At 40.5% G+C, this 21034-nt stretch overlaps 1 protein-coding gene across 1 annotated transcript in view; it reads left to right on the plus strand.

Moving 5' to 3' along the window:
- Positions 1–21034, plus strand: part of SHROOM3 (shroom family member 3) — a 500538-nt gene that overhangs the window by 390053 nt on the left and 89451 nt on the right. The window contains exon 3 of the mRNA XM_033963245.1: positions 6158–6289. Coding sequence (XP_033819136.1) covers positions 6158–6289 — 132 coding nt within the window. The remainder of the gene's footprint in view (positions 1–6157; positions 6290–21034) is intronic.

Raw genomic sequence — 21034 nt, forward strand, 5'->3', positions numbered from 1 at the left:
ATATTGCCTTTGAGCCTATTCTAGAAGAGCACTTACACGCTTAAGCGTTCTTATAGAATACTAGTGCAGGCCAGCATCCTCATGATCCACTTACGCCACGTCAATAGCAGTCATAAATCTGTGTGCCTCCATGCATTACTTTTAACACCTTCTTTACTGTGTTCTATTAATTACGCAGATAAATATTAGGCACTCCTTTGCGCCTCCCCCTGTGAATTGTCCCTTGCATTTCCCGCTAAGGCAATTGTGCACATAAGTTGTAGAATGCAGCTGTATACAACTAGCAGTGATGCACATAACTATAACAATTACCAGCATAAAAACTAGTCTTCTCTAACTTAGGCTTGTTCTAGGATGAGGGTAATTCTATAAAAGGGTGCCTGTTTGTAGCCTAACCTGTAAATCAATGTAGATGCTTGCTTTCCTTTTCAGAATGCTAGTGTAGCACAGCAAATGTGTGCATATATTGTAGGCCCAACCACTTATACAGTGGCTCCCCATTAATCATCGGATTACTTATAAAATCCTATTATTAACATTTAAAACTCTCGACACTAATGAACCTCAATTCATAAATAAACTACTTATTCCATACAATACCTTACGTCCTTTACGTTCAAATAACCATAAACTTTTAACTATTCCCTCTTTAAAAATGATTGGAACCCGCCATCAGGATATGTTCTCAGTATCAGCGCCTCAACTTTGGAACTCTTTACCTTTACATTTAAGAGAAATAAATAACTTAAACGATTTTAAAAAGAATTTAAAATGCTTTTTATTCAAGGATGCTTTTAACGTTTAGCTTTAGAATTAATTATGAGCTCCTCTTACATGTAACTATTTTTTTACATCATTTATAAACTTTTAGCCTATTATATAATAATTAAGAAAAATTTTCAATTGAACTTTTACTTTATAACTTTTATCCCTTTTTTTTTTTTTTTAATATATACTATTACTTAATGTATAAATTGTTAATTTTTATAATATTTTATGTTATTTACTATGTTAGTAAATTTTAGTATAAATTTGTTAATTTTATAATATTTCATGTTACCTACTACTTTAGTATTATGTTTATTCATACACTGTACTTCGCTTAGATATAATTTTAATTAAGCCGATTAATCAAATATAAATAAAACTTGAAACTTGAACAGTAGACTCTCAGTTATCCGGCACCCATGGGGATTGGTGGATGCCAGTTAACTATAGTTTCTGGTTGATTCAGAGTTATTGTAAAAAAATAGTTTGGTCTCCCTTCCCACCTTACTCTATCATCCCCCTCCCCCACTTGTAGGTGCACTAGTTTTAATCATTTTTATGTAATCTTATCCATTAGTACAGTTTGTGATTTTATGTTCTCATGGTTTTGATTGGCTCATTTATTGTGAATATATTAATATATTGTTGTATATATTTTTTTGATTGTCAGTTTTTACAGCCCCTGATGCAGCTCTTATGAGGGAGAAACATGGCTATATGTACCCGTATTTTTTTGCTCCATAAGATGCACCTGACCTTAAGACGGACCCTAGATTTAGAGTAGGAAAACAAGAAAAACATTCTGAACCAAATTGTGTACTAATATATACCAGGCTCTGCACCCAGCCCCTGTCACTCCCTGCCAGACTCTGTTCCTTTCATTTTTCATATACACACAGCAGATATAAATTCTCAAAACTGACCCATTTTGAACACAAAATTGAAAATAAAATCATTTTTCCTACCTTTATTGTCTGGTGATTTCATGAGTCTCTTTCCTTCCTTTCTTCACTCAGGCCCAACAATTGTCCCTTTCTATTCCCTCCCATGTCCTGAGTTTGTGCCCCTCCCCCTCACTGCCTTCCAGCCTTTGTCCTTCACCCTCCCTCCTTCCCTTCCGCACCAAAGCCTGCCTAGCCACCGCCGATTCCTCCTCCTCTGACCTGGTCCGCCGCTGCTCGCTGCAACTCCAGGAAGGGAAGGGCCAGCATGCAGCGATTGCATGTTGCCGGCCCACAAGCCTTCCCCCGACGTCAGTTCTGACATCGGAAAGAAGGTCCAGGCCAGCCAATCAGCTGGCCCTTCCCTTCCTGGAGTTGCGGTGCAGCGGTGGCGAGCAGGAAGCAGTGGTGGCCGCGGCTACAGGCAGGCGGACGGGGAGCGGCAGGGGGCAGGCGGCAATCAGTCCGCATACGCCAACAACAGTACATTTAAAAAGGTACGACGGGGTGGGTGGGGGGTATTTAAAAATTTATTTTTGCTGCATAAGACGCACCATTTCCACCCACTTATGGGTGGAAAAAAAATGTGTCTTATGGAGTGAAAAATACAGTATTATGGTTTTATGTGGTGAATACATTTTACCTTGGCGTTTTGGACCTGTATTCTGATCTACTTTTTAAAAATTTTCATGTGTATGTGCACACATAGGCACATATATGCCAATATTTTGGTCATTTACTAACCAGCTAGTCACTCTTTTACAAGGAAAACACCAGCTGCACATACTGGAGCAGGACTTAGTCTCAGCTAGGGTAGGAATAGATAATATCTTCAGACACCCTTTTGAGTTTATATGCAACTTGCTTTAAATTGTTCAGCCCTGTTTTCCATCTCCTTTTACTCTGTCATCTGTCTATGTGTTTCACCTCCACTTACACCCAATGCCAGGGGTGTCAAAGTCCCTCCTTGAGGACCGCAATCCAGTTGGGTTTTCAGGATTTCCCCAATGAATATGCATGAGATCTATTAATATACAATGAAAGCAGTGCATGCAAATAGATCTCGTGCATATTTATTGGGGCAATCCTGAAAACCCGACTGGATTGTGGCCCTCGAGGAGGGACTTTGACATCCCAGCCCTATGCTGTTGTTTAAGATATTTTATCATCTATTGTGTTGACAGTGTACCATACCATTCATACGCCAAGAAAGCACATACTGTACTTACACATACCATGCTTGAGCGTTCCTAGTGTATAGTTTTGACAGCAGGGACGGAGTTGTGGTATACCTGTGTATTTTATGAAATACGTGAATAGAAACGTAAAGATGTAAGTGTCATCATCATTGCTGCCCCATATGCTAACTGATTAGCTCTGTCACAACCACTCTCCATCCCTAGACATTCCCCCTTGCAGAAGAAAAATTTTCTGCATTGTGTGTGAGTGCAAAAAGTGCCCATTTACCACAATAAGGTCCTAATTCTCAAAACAGTGTCCCGATTGTACACGGCGGTAGGCGTCCTACTGCCGTATAATGGACCAATCGAGATGTACACCTGTGTACGCCTACAGATGCCTAAGGCCAGCATAGGCATGGCTTATGCTAGAAGTGGTCTTTGGCGTCTGTAAGCATGCCTAGGTGCTTCCGTAGGCATGAGTCAGACACCTTAAATGTAGGCCTGTAAAATGCTGGCCTACATTTAAGAACATAAGAAGTTGCCTCCACTGGGTCAGACCAGAGGTTCATCGTGCCCAGCGGTCCGCTCCCGCGGCGGCCCATCAGATCTGTGACCTGTGAAGTGGTTTCTGACTAATTCTGTAACCTACCTCTAGTTCTATCTATAATCTACCACTAGTTCTATCTGTACCCCTAGATCCCCTTATCCTTTAGGAACCTATTCAAACCTTCTTTGAACCCCTGTAATGTGCTCTGGCCTATCACATCCTCTGGAAGCGCGTTCCATGTGTCCACCACCCTCTGGGTAAAAAAGAACTTCCTAGCATTTGTTCTAAACCTGTCCCCTTTCAGTTTCTCCGAGTGACCCCTAGTACTTGTGGTTCCCCACAGTCTGAAGAATCTATCCCTGTCTACCCTCTCTATGCCTTTTAGGATTTTGAAGGTTTCCATCATGTCTCCTCTAAGTCTCCGCTTTTCCAGGGAGAACAACCCCAGCATTTTCAACCTGTCAGCGTATGAATAATTCATACCTTTTATCAGTTTAGTTGCTCTTCTCTGGACCCCCTCAAGTACTGCCATGTCCTTCTTGAGGTGCGGCGACCAGTACTGAACACAGTATTCAAGATGTGGGCGCACCATTGCACGATACATCGGCATGATGACTTCCTTTGTCCTGGTTGTGATACCCTTTTTAATGATGCCCAACATTCTCTTCGCTTTCTTTGAGGCTGTCGCACATTGTGCCGATGTTTTCAATGTTTAAAGCATCTATAGAAAAAATAGATGTGATTCTGGATGCAGCGCCTACCGGTGATTGACACGCAGTAGGCACCCATTTTGCAGGTGCCTACTGCGGCAGGTGCTGTTTTCTAGAGGATGCCAATTGCGTATCAATCACGCTAAGAAACAGCCACAGAGCATGTATCAATCATGCATCAGCGTACTATTCAGAATCGTGTCTACACTTCTGGACAGATGCTTTAAATGTAGGCCAGCATTTTGCAGGCCCACATTTAAGGCATCTGTCTCGAATCTACAGAGGTACGTACCAATGTCAAGGCCACTTCCAGGCGAAACCACAGCCATGCCCCACCTTGGGCGTGCTTAAGTGGGAGTATGCGTCTCTGTAGATGCGCTACAGAGGCCTACAATGTAGGCATCCTGCCTTGCACACTTTTTTTTTTTTTTTAACGTGCATCCCTAGTGGGGGAAGGGTCAGTTTGGCTCAACAGGGGCAGGTTTGCAGTGGTAGGAAAGAGTGGGCATCCCTTCTGCCTCTATTTTTGTTCCGGGGGTCGTTGGGGAGGCTGTCATCAGAAGGGGGTTGAGAGCTCAACTTTTTTTTATGGGGCAGACATTGTACGTGTGTAACACATACACAACATCTGTGCCATTAAAAAGAAAAAAGTCCCAAACAGCTGAGTGGCAGGAGGCTGCTTTGGAGCTTCCCCTGGCACTCAGCTGTTTGGGCTTCCCCAAACCTGCTTTACGCATGAGTGAGAGTTCATTTCTAAACAAGCGATCAGATGGATTACAGCTGCCCTCCGCAAAACTTATTTGCATGGGAAGCCTTTTGAACATCGATCGCTGTTTAGAAGTTGGCCAAAAAAATCGGCCCACAGTGACAAAGACGGTCTTAACGACTGTTTTTAGTTCATCTAGCTCTGAATGAAACAACCAATAACTTACTTTTTCTTTATCACATATCTCATGTATTTTATACCTGCCAAGATTAACACATTCTGTCGGTTGTCTGTTCACTCCATTATACAAGAAAGAGGCATTTCAGTGCATTATGAGGCCCTTTTTACTAAAGCTTAATGCATGGTAATGAAATTAGTGCATGCTAAATGCTTAGAAGGCCATAGGTATAAATGGGCTTCTTTGCATTTAGTAAATGCTAATTCCACTAGCAGCCTATGGCCTGGCTGCCCTGAGTAGGCCTGCTCTGCCCATTGTAAGCTAAGCAGGGTCAGGTCTGGCTAGTACCCAGATGGGAGACCACTTGGAAATACCAGGTGCTGTAGGCTGAGGGGCTCTATGTTAGGCAGCAACAACATAGTGGAGCCACACACTGCACAGGAGAAGGCAATGGCAAACCACTCCTGTACTCACCCATGAAAGGGTGGATTCCTCACTGAGCATGTTGCCATGAGTCAAGAGCCAACTCAGTGGCATGATCAATCCATCCGATTCCATTAGCAAGCACTAAGCAGGGCAGGGTTAACCAATAGGCCAAGTAGGCACGTGCCTAGGGCCCGAAATGGTCAGGGGGGCCCGATGAAGGAGGGCATCAACATAGTTTTTTTCCAAATGGCAATGGGCCCCTCCAGCATCGATCGGCAACACGGGCCCCTCCCCAATCGGCAACGCGGGCCCCACCCCAATCAGAAAGGCGGGTAAGAAAGGCAACCGGAACTGTAATTGTGCAAGCAGTGCTGCTTGCCCAAAGCTTCCCTCTGACGCAGCTTCCTGTTTCCACCTGGGCGCATGGTGGGGTGGGGCAGGGCAGGGGGCCCAGTGTACTTGTGTGCCTAGGGGCCCTCGACGAATTAATCCTGCCCTGGCACTAAACTTCAGTAAAAGGCCCTTAAATTTTGTATTTCAGTTCAAACTTTGACTTAGACATTCCCAGTTGCTTCTGAGTTAATTACATGCTAGTTAATAATGTATGTTACCTTCTTGTATTTTGCTTCATAGTATTGGCTTCCTTGATACGCATTTATACATCAGTATTTCTCTAAGCAGGCTGTATTTTGTTTAATAGGGACACATGTGGAGATGAGAGTCACATTCCACTTGAAGCACCCCTCTCTCTTAATGTAGCGTCTGTCTCAAGCGATCCACAGCACAGTAAAACAGCCTGGCCAGGAGGAGCTAAACTGCGGTTGAAGAACAGGTAAGAGCTATCAGGAGGATGAGTCTCATGGGGAGAAGGATGTAAATAGCAGGGGGCATGCTGAGAGAATGGTTTTAAGAACAGAACTCTGACTGTGGGAATGTGTCCTAGGAAGTGCCAGTCAGCTATAGGTACTGAAGTGATGAGGTTGTGTTCCCCCTTCCGCCTCTTATAGGTCAAGCTTTCTTGTGTTAGTTCAAAACAGTCTTCTTTATGTCAGATTCCAACAATTCTTGCTATATAACCTTTGGCAAAAATTGTGACCTTTTTTTCTGTAGGCTATAACGATGTAACATCTTCCATTACCATTCCATTACTTTTCACAATGACAGTAGCTCAGTGAAATAACACCAAATGTGTCGAGCATAATTAGCAAGATATTTTCTTTAAACAGGTTGAAAATCTCAGAGATATTTATGAATTTTTTTTTTAGCTAGAAGGTCAAACAGTAAATGAAGAACTCATTGGCCACTTCTACGAATTATGATTTTAAATATCTATCTATAGATAACTATAGTAGAAAGATATAGATAATTTTTAAAATAATAAAAATGGGATCTAGTTAGGTACTTGGGACTTGGGTTGGCCACTGTTAGAAACAGGATACTGGGCTTCATGGACCTTCGGTCTGTCCCAGTATGACAATTCTTATGTTCTTAAGCTCCAGGACTGCCTAAGGAATAAAATGTTGTATATAGGTGAATCATCATTTGTGTGTTTATCTGACAACCAACTACTGTTGTGTCATCCAATTTCAACACAGTTTGTTCCACTATTACAGTATAGCATAGTGGTCTTTGCTAATTTTAAGTTGGGGCTGCTTTGAGTTCAAAAGGACTGCCTAACAAATAGCTTCCCCTCCAGAGCCACAACACAACCAGTGTGTGCCAATAACATCTATCCCTACCAGTCGGTCTGCCTCAAACTTTCTTCCTTACTTAGGCTTACATTACCAGATTCCTTCTCTTCCCCTCCTCTCCCCCCACAGGTTCAGCATCTTTCCTTCTTCACCCACCTCCCCATCCTAGCATCTTTTCTTGTTCTACCCCCCTCCCTCAGCATCTGTCTTCTCTATTTAAGATCTAGTATCTCTCCTCCCCCCACTCTAATGTTTATCTTTTCCTCCCCATCTCCTCCACTGGAGACACCCCTTCTTCCAGTCTCACTTCCAAACTTCCCACCCACCTCTAAAAGCAGCAGCAATGTCCAATCACTTGTGCCTCTGTCATCTTTCATTATGGTGATGCCCTAGTGGCACATTCTGACCTAGTATACCAAATAAGGCATGCCCTTAGAGGAGGAAGGGGGAGGTAAGAGGTTTACTGGGGAGGGTTGGAGGAGTGTCCAGGGACAATCAGCATAGAATCATACAAGTGTCCAGAAGGAGTAGACAGAGACTATCCTAGAGGTCCCGGGAGGGGACACCAGCAATGGCTCATGTCTTTGCAATGAAGAACCCTGGGATACCAGATTAGCCTTCTTGAGCAGACACTGGTAGGATGGGGAGGAGGAGAAAAACATGGATCTCCAATGGAGAAGAGCTGCTACCCAGAACATGCTAATTAAAACAGAAATACTCTGAGCTTCTCCAGTTAGCAGCAACTCCATCTGCTTCGCAAACTGTCTAAACATTAACAGCTGTATGCAAACACAAATGTCACTGCTTTACCATCAATCAAATCATATATCAAATCATTAAAGTGACATTTACAAGTATGTAGTAAAACAGCACATTTTATGCAGTGATTCCTTGCAGAAAATTACAGTATATAAGACACTGTATTGTATTGATATTTACCATGGGAATCATTTACTTGTGATTCCACAGGCTAGTATCTTCCTGGTCAAGGTTTAATTTGGTGGGTAACGACCTGAAACTTGGTTCCACCATTTCTTTTCAGACTCCTAAGTTATTGTACTCCAGCTTTTTCCTTTCAAGCAGCCTTCAGAGAAGAGGAGGGGAAGGGATGAGCCTGGAATAGAGCAGAAAACAAGTCACTCAACTCTCTAATCCTCCCTCTCTCCTCCTGTTGCTCCTGCCTAACCCCTTCCCCAACTCAACAGTTCTACTTCATTTTTGCCTATGGTAATTATAAATTTACTTTGCTGCAGCCGAGGACATCGCACATTCCTGGCTATGGTAACCTAGATAGCAAGCCCCAAGTTGGGCCCACTGCTTCTTAAAGGAGCCAATGATGGGATAAAATAATCCACCTAAAATAACAAAGAAATCCAGGCACCAAAAAGGTCTGTTTCTTTCCCATATTCATATAAAAGGAGGAAAAGACCTCAAACGTCCCACTCTTGGGCATAAGAGTTCTGCCTCCTGCAAGGGCTGATATATCTTTCATCATCGGTCTAATAAAACCCCCTCAAATTTTATGATTTTTTTTAAAATGATTTTTGCATTTTATATTTCTATAATTTTGTGCTTATGAATTATTAAAGCTTCAACTATTTGAAAATAAACATTAAAACTTACCTTAGTTCACACAACCCAACAGGGACTATCCATAGGACTATCTCAGGGTTATCGTTCAACTGTCTGAACTGATCACTGCTGCAACAATTGTTTACTGCAAGCAGTGGCATAGCGAGGGTAAGTGGTACCCCTCCCCGCCCTCTTCTCCGCCTCCCATACTTTTTTAATTTTCCAGGTGAGAGCAACAGCATTAACTTGCTGCCCGTGTCATGTCAGCTATCCCTATGATGTCACTTCCTAGGTGCAGGGCCCGGAAATGACATCAGAAAGAGGCGACACCGACGCGGGCAGCAAGTTTGTAATGCTGCTCATGCAGGAAAAATTAAAGAAGGAAGGGGCGCATGCGTGCAGCAGGGGGGGTCAGGAAGGAGCTGGGATGGAGAGGAGGATGGGTGCCTATGCCCTTTACAAAGACCGCGCCCGGGTGGACCGCCCTCCCTCACCCTCCTTACTATGCCAGAGACTGCAAGCAGTTCTGCCTCTACTGAAGATATTCTGTGTAAAAAAAAACCCCAAGATTATTTCAGTGAATGTATTATAACGGTAGTAAAAACATCTTTTGACTTACTGTCCCTTGCCGCTATATTCTCTTCATTTAAGTTGCTGAAATAAAATGGCATTTTCATTTAAAGAGAAGCCGACACTGCCAACCAGCCAATAATTGGCGTGTTCTCATCTCATGTTGCAATCAATTAGCATATCTGCAACCTTTATCACTAACAAATTTTGAAAACAACATGTTGTTTTCAAAAATATGTCTCACAAAGTGCAATTATTCAACCCAGGTGGTTCAGTAGTTTTAAATCTATGTTATCCATCCGCATTCCTGCTGCCTCATCCTCTTGCCACCATCTCTTCTTTTTTTGATAGGCGAATCCCAGTTAAAATGCAAAACATTTTAAACTTACAACCGTATGTGCCATATCTATACTATGGGTTGCCAAAACTCGTCTACTTTCACCTCAATCTATGCTCATTAATCCTAGAGGTCTGGCCAATATAAAACTTGTTGCATGGGCATTCTATATTATAAAACTAGTTTCTTGCAAGGAGTTCACTCACTAAATTGACCTGTGCGTATTAATAATACCTCTTCTGTATCACGGGCTCGCATCTCCAAATTTTTCTATTTCATTATTATTCACTTTACATACATTGTAATTTAAAATAAGTGAAGTGCTCAGCCCACAACCCTACGTGCTCTATTAATAAAAACCACAGGCTGCCAAAGGAACCATCCTTGCACCTCACTGTTCTCAATCCACCAAAACAACTTAATTCTAGCGTTAGAGTGGGGTGTCTGTGGTCATTTCCTCCTTTTATGTGATCATTGGAAGGAACTAGACCAATCCCTTCCAGTACAAGAGGACCTCTCCTGAGCCCTCGCCCCTCTCCACCCACCGCATGCCATCTGAGGGAGTGTTGGTAGCACATTTCCAACTGCTGATGTCAGCACTTCTGAGCACATTCTCATTTCATCCTCTGGTGCATTCTTATTGGCTGTATCCTCCTCACTGTCTCTGATTCTTGAACTCTTCCTGCATAGGATATATTGTAAAAGTGGGAACATCATCAGAAGTTGGTGACTGCTTAAACTACACAGTTCTTCAGGTGACTGATGTATGAGAAGAGGGGTTCACAGCCTGAAAGCAAGACAACCTTCCGTTGCATCTAGCACACTCTAATGAGTGAGAATTAGCTTGCCTGAACTAATGCAAAGCTAAGAAAACTTCTTTTCATACTTTGTCTCTTTACATGATAAGACGAGGCCACTTAAAAAATGCTTATTTACCTCAGAAAATACCAAGAGGTCCTTTTTTCCTAAGCTGTGGTAAGCACTAATGTGTGCTTATTGCAGCAAAAAATGCCTTACCACAGAGCACGTTCAGGTGTCCTGTAGTAGTTTGGGGTCAGCGTGTGCTACCCACATTCTACAAAATAAAATTAATTATTTAGGCACTGGGGGCAGATAGTGGGTGTCTTCTGCACCAATCGGCATAATTACATTGCCACACGCTAACCAATTAGAATGTGGTTAGTATGTGAGCTCTTACCACCTACAAAAGAGGTGCTCACATGCTAATGAGAAAATTAACACACGACTATTAATACAGAAAATGGAAAAATTGGACCTTTTACTCCAGCAGTAAAAATGACCTTGGTGCATAGGAATGACCTGCATAAAGATGCCTTAAGGCCACTTTTTACTGCAGTTTGATTAAAAAAAAAAAAAAAAGGGCCCCCAAAATTTGAAAAGAAAATATTTTGTTATTGTTACTTCTTTTCCTGAAGAAGAAGTTGAAAGGCAGAACAAGAAGAATAAATATACAAAGACTGAAAATAGGGGAATATGGTAGTGGCCATTGGGCAACTGTGAAATGTTTCTAAAAAATAAGGTGCAAAATGTAAGAATAAATAAATGATACACCTAAATTCTGTGTGTGTTTGTTCAGACATTATACTTATCTGGATTTCTCATCTGAATGGTGAGACTGCTCTGTCCTGCCGTGTCAAATGTCTGGTGCCCCTAATTGTCTCTAAGTTAAAAGAGGAGAGAGGTCTCCTCATGTCTTTGATGTTATATCCACTGCCATCAGAACATCTGATAAGAAGCTGAGGTTGAAGCCCACCCTGTGATGTTACTCAGACTTGAAGCATAGAAGCTACTCATACTAAGTTAGCTCCTACGCAAGAAATGAAACATAAAACAAAATGACAATAACCTCTTGATTTAAATAAAAACAACACAAGAAGCTGGCTAGAGGAAAGATGAATGGTGCATTTTGCCAGGAAAGCTGTTTTCAAAAATACCGACCTTCTCTGTGGAACGACCTTATCACGTTATAGCAAAACCTACAATGCAGCTCTATGCTAAACTATATTGCAAAACTGCATAGACAGCACAGGCCACATTTGGACATTCACGGTAAGACTGGCAAGCTCCTGATGAAAAACAACAACAGGAAAATTTGCTTTTGAGTTGAGAAGGTTTTGGAATAGATCTTCTTTCATTGGAGTCCTGAATGGCTGCTTGATAGTTACCCACATCGGGAGTAGATTTGCGTCAGGAATGTTGTCCCATATTTTGGGAAGACATTTAGCAAAGGATAGCCCTAAGTGTCATATTTCTTTTTGGTTTCTGCTTCTCTCATCAGAGACTAGCTTGAAACCCAATACAAAGGGCAGTTTGATGAAAGGTCAGGTCACGGAAGTCTCCTGTCATCGTCTGCTCAGATCCTGATCACTGCTACCCTCAGTGGCCTCCTGCAATGGTGTTTTCAAAACTGCTATTGTGATTTCACTTTGAAAGGCAGGCTCAAAGAGACATGCGTGGAAATTTTCCAGTTTATGTGGATGGAGCGAGAGATGTCTCAGTATCTTCGTGACTATATTTAATCATAGAGGGTAATTTCAAAAGCATATCTGTGTGTGAAGTTACCTGCATAGGACTACCAGAAATTAGTGTAGGTGTTCCCTGGAGTGGGGTTAGGAAGGGGTTAACATTTAAGTGCCTATTTTTGAAAATATGTGCACGTGCATGTAAATTAAACCTGAAAACTAGTGAGGGCGCTAGTGAGCACCACTGTTAATGGCAGCGTAGTGGGTTTGCTCCGCAGATCGGATCACTTTAAAGATATTATTTCCCCGTCCTCTGAAGGATTTTTGGTGCGTTTTAGCTCTGGTAAGCTAGCTAAGGATGGCAGCTTTGAAGACGAGCAAGCGCAAGAGTGTGGAACCCATATCGCCACTGAAAAACCCGCCTGCAAAAGACGAAACAGAATCGCTACAGGGTGTCATGGCGGAGCTTCGTTCGATAAGGGATCTGCTGGCTACTACAAACCAAAACACAGAAGATATAAAAACGGATCTTGCCTCCCTAACTGTCGAAATGACGGTTTGCCGATCGAGAATTGATACTGCTGAACAAAAAATTGAAGTATCTGAAAATAATATAAAAGCACTACAACGTCAATTCAAACGCGTCGCCATCTTGGAACAGGAACTTGAGGACGCACAGAATCGTTCTCGAAGAAACAACTTACGAGTGCTGGGGGTCCCGGAGACGAGGGAGGGCAGAGACCCTATTGCCTTCCTACAAACCATGCTCCCTAAACTGCTGAATATTGAATTTAAATATGAGCTGGAAATAGATAGAGCACATCGTTCGCCGACGCACGTGCTTGATGCACAGGCGAAATATCCGAGGCCCATCATCGCCCGGCTGCTGAGGTATTCCCAGGTCATGGAAATTATGCGCCAGTCTAAACTCCTCCAGCCTCTTAAATTCGAGGGCCACACCATACTTAAAGTGCCTGACCTCTCCAAGCATACAGCTAAGCGTAGAAAACAGCTTCTAGAGTACAGACCTAAACTGAAACAACTGGGTGCGAAATATGGTATGTTCTACCCAGCCACGCTCCGAGTCACGCTTAACAATTCCACCAAAAACTTTCAACATCCTCATGAACTGGCGGATTTCCTGGAGCTGCAAGCGCCGAGTACTATTGATGCCACATGATTCATTCACCTGCCAAACAGGGGCTGTTTTCTATTTTCATACTGATATGTTTCTATTATTACCATGTGCTGGTGAATACCAAGTCCTTTATAGGAGTTGTACTGTTGCTGTCTGATTATTTTTATGACCTGGTTGGGTCTAGGTTGGACTTTATTTCACTAATACCATGCTTGCTTATCTATATATATTCCCTTTAAAATCTTTCGAGGGTACTTTTATAGATGATCTGTTCTGTGTTGAGCTCCCGACTATCTGCCTATGTGGCCTTACTATACCTGTGTTGTTTCAGGTTCTCTTGTCCGTATCTTATCTTAACTTTCTTGAGACAGCTTTGCAATTGTTTGTTCTTGCACTATCCTCAAAACTGGATTGTATGTGTCTTTTCCTTCTTATTTTTTGCTTCCTTTTGATTGCACTTTTTCATATCATGGATTGCATGGTTTCTTCTATGAGCAGATGGTTATATTAGATATGGAGGTATTCTACTTGGTATTATGCTCGTTTGGTTAATACATATGTCACCCATTACACACTACAATATTTCTGATATGTCATGTCATGTCTGATATGTCTATACCACATTATACTGAATTTAACAATCACCGGGCAGTCTGTTATGACACTGTGGTACACCTCAATTATACATTCGTAGACTGTTCTGATTCTTTTGGTCATGGGGGTTATTCCTATTCTATAATATTAGGTCATGATAACTGATTTGTTGTGGGATATATCATTCTATGTATATTATATTGATTAATTATGTCACTTAAATTTTGTGCATTGAACGTGAAAGGGCTTAATAATCCTGTAAAACAACAAAAGATACGAGACTATATTAACAGACTACGTCCCTTCCCAAGGATTTTCCTAGTGGTTTATAAATTGATCTCTAAATGTACAGTATGAACATACTTAATCCCTGAGAGCACTTGAGAAATTCTTACAGTAAAACATGCAAATATCTGTGCTTCATAAACTGCCCCAAGGAATCTTTGTGTGCACACATACCTGCTCTTTGACATGAACTAGTTTTCAGGTTTAGTTCAATAAGTTTTATTATTTTAGTTACAAAACAATACAAACAGAAAAATAAAGAGTATCAACAGGATAGATAAAACAAATCAACGACCAATGTCCGTATATAATAGTAGAAAGTAAGAGACATATTGCAACTTCAAAATGATCTAATCAGCAATAGCACAATCTTCAAAAAACAAAATGTGAAATTACCAAGATGATTTGCACATATGTGGATTAAACGAAATAAAACTATATGTCATAATAAAAGAAATTGAACAGGTAAATTATGTGAATGTTAACATAACCAATGAGAAGGTATGATTTATAAAACATTACATCGTATCACATGTGCAATATTGTATTATTGGGTCCCAAATGCTGTGAAAGTTTTTTAAGGAACCAACCTTCTGAGCATACAGAGACTCATACTTAACAATTGTATTCAAATGAGACCACCATTCAGCATGAGTTACATCAGCGAGATTTTTCCATTTGGTGAATATGATCTTTAGTGCAATCAATAATAATGCTCGTAGGGCCAGACTCTCATGGTCAGTAGGAGAGTAGCGAGCTGATGTTGTACCAGTAATAAGTAGAGTATAAGAGAATTGTTCCTTAATGTTAAGCATACCAGTAATATCTGACCAAACCATTTTCCAAAAATTACATAGCATGGGACACTCATATATCATGTGACGTAATGTACCATCATGTAGTTTACAGGACCAGCATAGTTTAGATAATGATACATTCATTTTAGCCAATCTGCAAGGAGTCCAGTAAACCCTATGTAAAAGAAAATATGCTGATTGAAGCATAGAAGCAGAGTGTAATGCTTTGCTTGCAGATGACCAGATGTTTGACCATTCTTCATCCATTAATTCAATAGATAGATCTGTGTGCCAGCTGTTTCTAGAACTAACAGGAGGAGAATCTACAAGAGAACGTATCAACTTATACCAACGAGAAGCTTCTTTTCCAGAAGTTGCTATTAGAGCACACGACGTCATATATGAGGGTAATTCTAGGTCATAAGGTGTGAGAGAGAATATCTTTTTAATACAGTGGGTTAATTGTAACCATCTAAAAAACTGGGAGGGTGGCAAATTAAATTTCCTACAAATAGATTCAAAGGGGAACCATTGCTTACCATCATATAAGTGTGAAATGCACCACAACCCATGGGATTGCCAGAGTTTCCAAGAAATCATTTTATTCTGAATTTTAATAGCAGGATTATTCCAAAGCGGTGCCGCTAAGGACTTGGACCATTTATTAGCAGTATGAGTATCATAGTGTCTGATCGCAGTAAGCGTGGAATGAATAACTGGATGATGTTCTAATGATATAAGACCGTGCATAGCAGGGGCATATTTTAGAAGTAAAGTGTCAGAGGGTATCTCCAAGTGAATCCACAAGGGGATGTTTGTTAATGACGGTAGTTCCATCCATCTCTTGCTTTGTCTTAGTAAAAAGGCCAAATGATAATCGTAAGTACTAGGAAAGTTAACACCCCCATGTTGTTTGGTACATTTAAGTTTACGTAAGCTAATCCTAGGTGTTTTATCATTCCACAAAAATGAAGTTAGTAAGCGTTCTAATTTCTTATAGTTTTGTATCGGCATTAAGCAGGGTATCATGGATAGTGTGTAATTTATGACTGGTGTAAGCATCATCCTTATGGTGTCTAATCTACCCCACCAGGTAAGTTTTAAGGGCGACCAACGGGAGATAAGTATTTTGAGTTTAGATAGTAAGAATTCCATATTGTAAGCTAATGTGTCCTCAATAGTAGGTCCAAATAAGACACCCAAATATTTAAGTTTGGTAGGGGGAGATTTTACCTTTAAATGTGCATTGTACAAAAGGTATATTTGATTCTTTCCCTTTTATATGGAAAGAGGATGGAATAAAGTACTTAGGTATTTGGTTGAATAAAACACTCGAAGAGACAATGAGAATAAATCAAAAAATTTTATTACAAAAAGTAACAGAGATGTGTGAGCAATGGAATCCTTTACATTTGTCCTGGTGGGGAAGAGTTCAAACTGTTAAAATGATGATTTTGCCTGTGGTTTGCTATCAATTGGGAATGATACCAGTGTTTTTTCAGGGGTCTTTCTATAAAAAATTAAATAGTATTCTGGTTAAATTTATTTGGCTGGGTAAAATTGCAAGAGTGGCTTTAGTGTCTTTGCAAAGACCAATTGAGGAGGGTGGGGTAAATTTTCCCAATTTTTATAGGTATCATCAAGCCTATATCATGCGCCAAGGTATGTATTGGGTCCTCCCAGAGCTTTTGGAACAATTACCAGAGTGGTTAAAGATGGAGAGATCACTTATCTTTCCACTTAGGCTTGATCTTTTGCTTGGTATAAAAATGCCTAGAATACGTAAGGACAATAGAGTATTAATGGATACTTGGAAAACATTAAGGTTTATAGACAAATTAACTACTGATTCTATTTTAAAATCGAAACAACAAACTATTTGGGTAAACTCCAAGATACAAATAGGCGGGTTTAAGGTTGTCTGGAAAGATTGGATTAAAGCAGGTATAAGATCATTAACGGAAATAATTGATAATGGTAAGATGCTTGAATTTTCACAATTGCAACATAAATATGGTCTGAATAAAAAACAAAGTTTTAAGTGGTTGCAATTGAAGCAGGCTATTCAGGTGGGGTTCCCTGAATGGAAATCTTTAAATGATCATTACAGCTTAGAATTCTTATGTTTCCAGGCAGATTTTCTGGGTCATCAGGCCGCAAAGTGGTATAAAATTATATCTAATTATTTGAATAAGAAGCCTAAAAATGGATTAAGAGATATTTGGAGCATTGAGATTAAGCATCAGATTAATGCATCTCAATGGCCACGTATTTGGTCTTGGAGAATTAAAGGTACGATGTCAGCATCTATTAGGCAAACATGGTTCTTTTTGTTGCATAGAGCATTCTGGACCCCTACTAGATTACAAAAATTAGATTGCTCTAAGTCTAATAGATGCTGGCATTGTAAAATTGAAATTGGAACTTTAGACCATCTTTTATTTTATTGTCCATGTATTCAGGCATTTTGGATATCAATCTGGGATCAAGTCAACATATTGATGGAGAGTCATGTGGCATTATCCTATGACACAGTGGTTTTTGGAATGTGTATGAGGGCCAAATGCCAAATATCTGCAGCAAACAATAAATTATTGATGATTCTTACTGGTGTGGGAATTCAACAAATAACAACTAATTGGAAAGACTGTTCTAGACTGAATTGTAGTTTCTGGTGGAACTCAGTTTGTCATATGTACAAGATGGAAAGATTTCTTGCAATACAAAGGGGGTATTTTAAAAGGTTTCAAGAGGTGTGGAGGCCATTAATTGATTATTATAATGATTAAGATTTATTCTTTTTCCTTAGAGGATAATTTATAAAAATGGGGTGGGGTGGGGGGGATAAGATAATTTAGTTAGCTAGCGGTATATTTCAACTGATTAATGGATATAAGAAACATGGTATATAGGTATGAATAGAAAAGGAAAGAGGGTAAATTTATTGGAAATATGTTGTTATGAAATATAAGGGGATATATGTACTATGATGAGATATATATTGTTGTGCATTACTTTGTATAATAAAATGAATAAAGAGTTTGAGGAAGAAAGGGTGGGGGGAGGGACAGATTTAATGTAAGATTAATTGTATTATGAAAGAGAGATGTATAAGTATGTATAAGTTTGGACGAAATATTTTGTTGATATGGGAAGGGATGGGAGGTGGATGGGGGGTATTAAAACATGTATAATAATATTGTTTAAGAATGTCAAGTGAGTTATGTGAATTAATTGTAATAATATTGTACACTTGTTGAAAGAAATAAAAAGGAATAAAGATTAAAAAAAAAAAAAAAATAAGTTTGGTAGGGGACCAAATAAACCCATATTTGTTAATATCATCCTTAATTTCAGGGCAATTAATCGGCATTATTTCAATTTTAGATTGATTAAGTTTGTATCCCGATACGAGAGAATATGAAGATATCAAAGTAAGGATGTACGGGTTAGAAGTAGGGGATGCATATAAGAGCACGTCATCAGCATAAGCTGAAAGCTTGACATGTACCGTCGGAGTGAGAAGACCTTTGATGTTAGGATTTATGCGTATTGCTGTTAGCAAGGGTTCTAACGCAATATTGAACAGCAAAGGGGACAATGGGCATCCTTGCCTAGTTCCCCGAGTTGGAAAGAAAGGGGCAGAATAGAAGTCATTTATATATAATTTAGTAGTAGGTGCAGAATAGAGAATATGTATAAGAGAGAGGAAATAGGGTGGGAAACCATACCATTTTAACACCTGAAATAAGAAATTCCATTCTATGCGATCAAACGCTTTTTCAGCGTCCAGCCCCATAAGAATTAGAGGTTCAGAACTATCTTGAGCTGAACATAGGACATCAGCTAGTAATCTGGTATTATCGCTAGAAAGGCGTCCTGGAAGGAAACCAGTTTGGTCTGGCGCTATAATAGTCTGAATACTGGGAAGGAGCTTATTAGCCACAATTTTAGCAAAGATTTTGGCATTGGTGTTAATCAAGGAAAGAGGTCTATAATTGGTCACCGAGAGAGTAGATTTGCCAGGTTTGGGAAGTACTATTGTGGTTGCCTCTGTGAAGGAACCCAAGATTTTGCCCGTTTGTATGATGGAGGTAAAGAAAGAATAGATGGGATCAATCAATTGTGGAAGGAAAGTCTTATAAAACTCTGCAGTTAGTCCATCAGGACCTGGTGTTTTGCCCTTGGACAATTGAGTAACAGCTTGTTCAATATCATTATAAGTTAAGGGCATTGACAAATCCTGCTGAAAGTGTGATGGCAACGGGGTATGAGGTAATGTATCCAAGAATTTATTTATATTATGTAGATCACAAGCTTCAGAGGTGTATAGAGAGGAATAATAATCATGAAAGTGCGAAAGTATACCTTCTGCTTTAGTCAAAGTAACATTATTAGAATCTGTAAGGGCAGCAACATAAGTTTTAAAGCCTCTACCATTGAGGTACATAGCTAGTTGATGACCACTACGATTATTTTCAGAATAATATGCTGCATTTTTAAGCAATAAGGTATGAGAAGCAGTTTTACTAAGGAGAAGATTATATTCTACTTTCATAGCCCTCAGACGTGTTAATGTTCCAAAATCTTGAGGATGTAGCATATGATAACTTTCAGTCGATTTAATTTGTGTTTCCAGATCTTCTATTACTTTCAATTTCTGATGCTTTAAGTGTGCCGCCTTCGAAATTATAACCCCCCTGATAAATGCCTTGAATGTATCCCATAGATTTATCCAATTAGTAGTGGAAGGCCTATTTAAAGAAAAGAATTCTGTTATGGCTTGAGAAACAGAATCTAAAAATTCAGTTTCTTGGAGGAGTGAATTATTGAATCTCCATTGTTTGTAAATCAAAGGTCTAGCAATGTTATCAAAGCAAAGAAGGATTGCTGCGTGATCTGAAACAGTAATTTCCCTAATGTCAGCCGATGAGAGGTAAGTAGCAAGAGTAGAGCTAATTAAAAAGTAATCTATTCTTGTATATGTTGAATGGGGTGGGGAGAAAAATGTATACTTCCTTGCAGCCGGGTGTAAAATTCTCCATGAGTCAATCAGATTAAATTGGGAAATCAGACCCTGCAATTTATGCCAGGATCTAGATGATTTGAATTGAACTCTTGACTGCCTATCGTACACTGGGTCCAGAATAAGATTTAAGTCACCACCCATAATATATGATTCGTTAGGAGAGAGAGTAAGTTGTTCCGCTATGTCATCAAAAAAAACCAGGGGAATCAACATTTGGAGCATAGATATTGAGAAACATTAGAGGCAAACCATGGAAATCTAAATGAGCAACTATCCATCTACCTGCAGTGTCATTAGAATGTGAGGTCAGCTGTAAATCTGATCTATGCTTAATAAACATCATGACACCGTTTTTCTTTTCAACTGCCGGTGAATATAAGGTAGGCAACGCCCAGTTAAAGGGGAATTTGGCAGAATCAGTAGCATTTAAATGAGTTTCTTGTAGACCTATTGACACAATAAAAGGTTTGCACGCAAATGATTCGTATGGAGGATTGTCGTAATCCCTGACTCTCTCCCGTCCGATTCATCGCTGTGAGAGCAACTCTCACACATGCACAGAGCCAGCAGGGGAAGCCCTGAAAGCAGCCTCCTGCCACTTAGCTGTTCGGGGCAAGAAACACACAATATCTGCCCCATTAAAAAAATTAATTAAAAATAGCCTCCCCCCACCATGTCTGTCCTCCCCGATGAATGCCACACCAAGAAACCCGCCCTTCCCACATATACTTGCGAAAATCGGCAGGAGGGATACCCACTCCTGCCATGGTGCCGACCACATACCCCTGCGGCAGCAAATCAATAGGAGGGGTGCCCACTCCCTCCTGCCATGGTGACCCCCCCCCCCCGCAAAAATAGCAGAAGGGATGCCCACTCCCTCCTGCCACTGGATCTCCTCCGAACCCCTCAAACCCATCCCCATACCTTTTTTCCGAAGATAAAAGCAAGAGAGAAGCACTGTAACTCCACCTTCAAGGCCCGATGATCCAAAATAGCGGGCCTTCCCTCTTCAGTGCATCATATGATGCAGAGGGAGGGGCCCAAGGCCCTGATTGGCTCAGATGCCTTAGGCCCCTCCCCA

The sequence above is a fragment of the Geotrypetes seraphini genome, chromosome 1 (genome assembly GCF_902459505.1).
Source record: "Geotrypetes seraphini chromosome 1, aGeoSer1.1, whole genome shotgun sequence".
Taxonomy (NCBI): Eukaryota; Metazoa; Chordata; class Amphibia; order Gymnophiona; family Dermophiidae; genus Geotrypetes; species Geotrypetes seraphini.